The 3384-nt window shown below is 39.5% G+C and overlaps 1 protein-coding gene across 1 annotated transcript in view; it reads left to right on the forward strand.

Moving 5' to 3' along the window:
• Window positions 1-3384, forward strand: part of LOC106867681 (cap-specific mRNA (nucleoside-2'-O-)-methyltransferase 2) — a 47434-nt gene that overhangs the window by 24127 nt on the left and 19923 nt on the right. Inside the window, exon 9 of the mRNA XM_014912622.2 lies at window positions 1514-1654. Within this exon, the coding sequence (XP_014768108.1) occupies window positions 1514-1654 (141 nt within the window). The remainder of the gene's footprint in view (window positions 1-1513; window positions 1655-3384) is intronic.

Genomic DNA, 3384 nt, shown 5'->3' on the forward strand with positions numbered 1-3384 from the left:
TTTTGAAACCTGGTACTATTATTCTGTTGGGCTTTTTTGCTGAACCACTAAGTTACTGGTATGTAAACACACCAACATTGGTTGGCAAGTGGCGGTGGGGGACAAACAGACTCGAAGGCACACACACACACACACACACATACACATACACACATTTATATGATGAGCTTCTTTCAGTTTCTGTCTACCAAATCCACTCACAAGGCTTTGGTTGGCTCAAGGCTACGCTACAGTATAAAACGCTTGCCCAAGGCCCCACACAGTGAGACTGAACCTGGAACCATGTGATCAGGAAGCCAACTTTTTGCCACACAGCCATGCCTGCATTTTTCTGTTATTTTAATGTGTCAGGAGTACGTGTGTCCTGAATGTGTAATTAGCACAAATGTATCATTAGCATAATTAGTAATTTATTAGTCGGTTAATTAATTATCTTAGACAACTAGACTTTTGTAGACATTAATTTTTTTGGTGCATTGGTTACAACATGTATGCCTATGTGCATATTTGCACGTATACACGCAGCTTAAAAGGAACATTGTTTGGGCATGAGAGACAAAGTAAGGATAAATAAAAAGGAAGTGGTAGATTAATGGATGGAATAATTCACTGTGTGGAGAATACGTGGGGGTACCTAAAAGTAACTGGAAATGTTCTCTGTGAGATAAACCCATTGTAGTTCAAACTTCTGCCACTAGAATCAACTTGATGTGATCCTCAGGCATCAGTCTCCTGACTGGTAGTGTCTGTTCATGTCATACTGCCATGTGGTGCGTTTTTGTTTTGCAATGCTTCTCCCCTGTTCAGTGATTTTTGTGATGGCTGAAACAAAGGAACAGCATGCTTCCATGAATTTCTGTTTTCTGCTGTTTTCTTTACGTTCTGAGTTCAAATTCGGTTGAGGTGGACTTTGCTTTTCATTCTTTCAGGGTCGATAAAGTAAGTACCAGTCAGGTACTGGGTTAATGTAATTGACTAATCCACTTCCCGCAAAAACTCCTGGCCTTGTACTAAAATTTGAAACTATTATGTTGTTTAGTATAGTTTTTAAAAACTTTTTTGCTTGTTTCAGTTATTTAACTGTGGCCATGCTGGAGCATTGCCTTTTTAAGGGTTTTAAATGAACAAATTGACCCCCCCCCGGACTTTTTTTTAAAGCCTAGTACTTATTCTATCATGCTCTCTTGCTGAACTGCTAAGTTATGGGGATGTAAACACACCAACACCAGTTGTCAAGCAGTGATGGGGGGAACAGACATAAAGACACACACACACACATCCATACGACGGGCTTCTTTCAATTTCCGTCTACCAAATCCACTCAGAAGGCTTTGGTCAGCCCAAGGATATAGTAGAAGACACCTGTCCAAGGTGCCATGCAAGTGGGACTGAACCTGGAACCATATGGTCGGGAAGCAAGCTTCTTACCACACAGCTATGCCTGCACCTACTTAGTTTTTTTTTTTTGCTTAAATTATTTGTTTATTATGTTTTTGTTATTTTGTCCACTCAGCTGACCAACACCAATGATGACTTTGACCAGGAAGTCATTGCTGACCTGTCCACTACAATGCAACGACTGTTCACTGGTCACTGTTCCAGTATCTGCTGCCTGGCAGAGGATTTTGATTTCTTCAGCAAATTACAGATACAGGTGAGTTGGGCATGGCTGTATTCTGCTATCATGGAAGTGACTGATGGGTGGAGTCAGTCTGTTGAGGTGTCTGTCACAGAACTGTTTGCCATCATCATCATCATCACCACTGTGGTGTAAGTTGTCACATATCACTGGCACATTGTTGTTGTATTTTGTCATATTACTGACAGAGAGAAGGTAAACAAATACCTAGCGGCTCTTGTTTACCTACTCATTAAAGTGGAAATAATTTCAATCAAAATTTGTCTAGTATTTCATCTTGTCTATTTCGCCCCAACTTTCTCTCACTTTTACTTCCTGTTTCCCGTCCAGCTGGGGGGAACACATACGCCATAGAAACTGGGAAACCGGACCCACGAGCCTGGCTAGGCTTTAAAAGGGTGCATAAAAAAAAAAATACACACACTCATACATATATATATAATTGATGAAAGAAACGGAAAATGGATTTAGTCTGAATCTTTACTTAGCACGACGACTGTTTCAACTCATCCTGCATCTGTCCCTTAGAAGTAAGATATTGTGCATCTAGCTGTGTTGCATTAATCAATGCAGGCTGTGTTACTTCAAGTGCTTGGTGTAAAAAAAGATATTGCACTAGATATACTGAGATCTCCTTGACATTTTTGTTTTCACACACACACACACACACACACACACACACACACACACACACACACACACATACATACATATCTTATATATAAAACAGAGATGTCTGTGTATTCGCTTTTCACGTGAAATCGACTTCACCAAATGCTTCCATACTTGTGATGCATGAATAATTTGACCTCGGATAAATGTTAGGCTCTTCATTTGATTTTTTTTATTAAAAATAAATAATATTGCTTTATATTTAAGATTCACTTCTTTAAAAAGGTTCCTCAATGTCAACTTCCGGTATTGACGTAGCAACGGCAAAAAGCTTCACTCTCTATTTTGAGGTTCTCATTTCAAGTTTTACTTCACTATTTGCTAGCAACTACGATAAATTACTGACAGAAATATTTACTAAGTCCACAAATTTAAACATTCCGTACAAGAGCTTTTATTCATACGACTTTTTCATTTCACCCAATCTCTCTCTCTCACAACACACACGTGCACACGCGCATACACACGTGTGTCTTTGTAAATATGTTTGTATACATTTATGTATGTGTGTGTTTGTAAGAGACAGAGTGTGAGTAAGTCAAGGGGTGTGTGTGTGCGTGTGTATGTGTGTGAGACAGTGAGAGAGCGGTGTGTATGTAATATTTACTCTCTCTCTCTCTCATACACACTCACACACACACTCACACACAAAGATGTATGCATATTTGTGCATGTACGTATACATGACAACAAACCTCTCTCTCACTCTCTCTCTCTCTCTGTCACACATACACACACGTCCATTTCATCTGATGTGTGATACTCTGTGTGTGCGTGTGTGCGTGCGTGTGGGGTTCCACAATCGCCATTTATTTCAATTACTCTTGTGGGGATATTCACGTAAATCATTTTTTCATTTAATCCCCATTTTAATTTTCGTAAAAGTTTCCAAGTACCAATGAGGCTTTTTGGCACATCTTCAATTTTCCCATTCATGAGAGGCGCCCAGCCATCATTCATCTGAGAGTCCATCTACAGAATGTCCTAAAATTTCTATACAGCATATTTTGCTTTTTTACTTCCAGTATATAAGCAACAATTTCATTCCCGGGTAACGCTGGGTGCCTCTGCTA

Source organism: Octopus bimaculoides, chromosome 27 (assembly GCF_001194135.2).
Source record: "Octopus bimaculoides isolate UCB-OBI-ISO-001 chromosome 27, ASM119413v2, whole genome shotgun sequence".
Classification (NCBI taxonomy): Eukaryota; Metazoa; Mollusca; class Cephalopoda; order Octopoda; family Octopodidae; genus Octopus; species Octopus bimaculoides.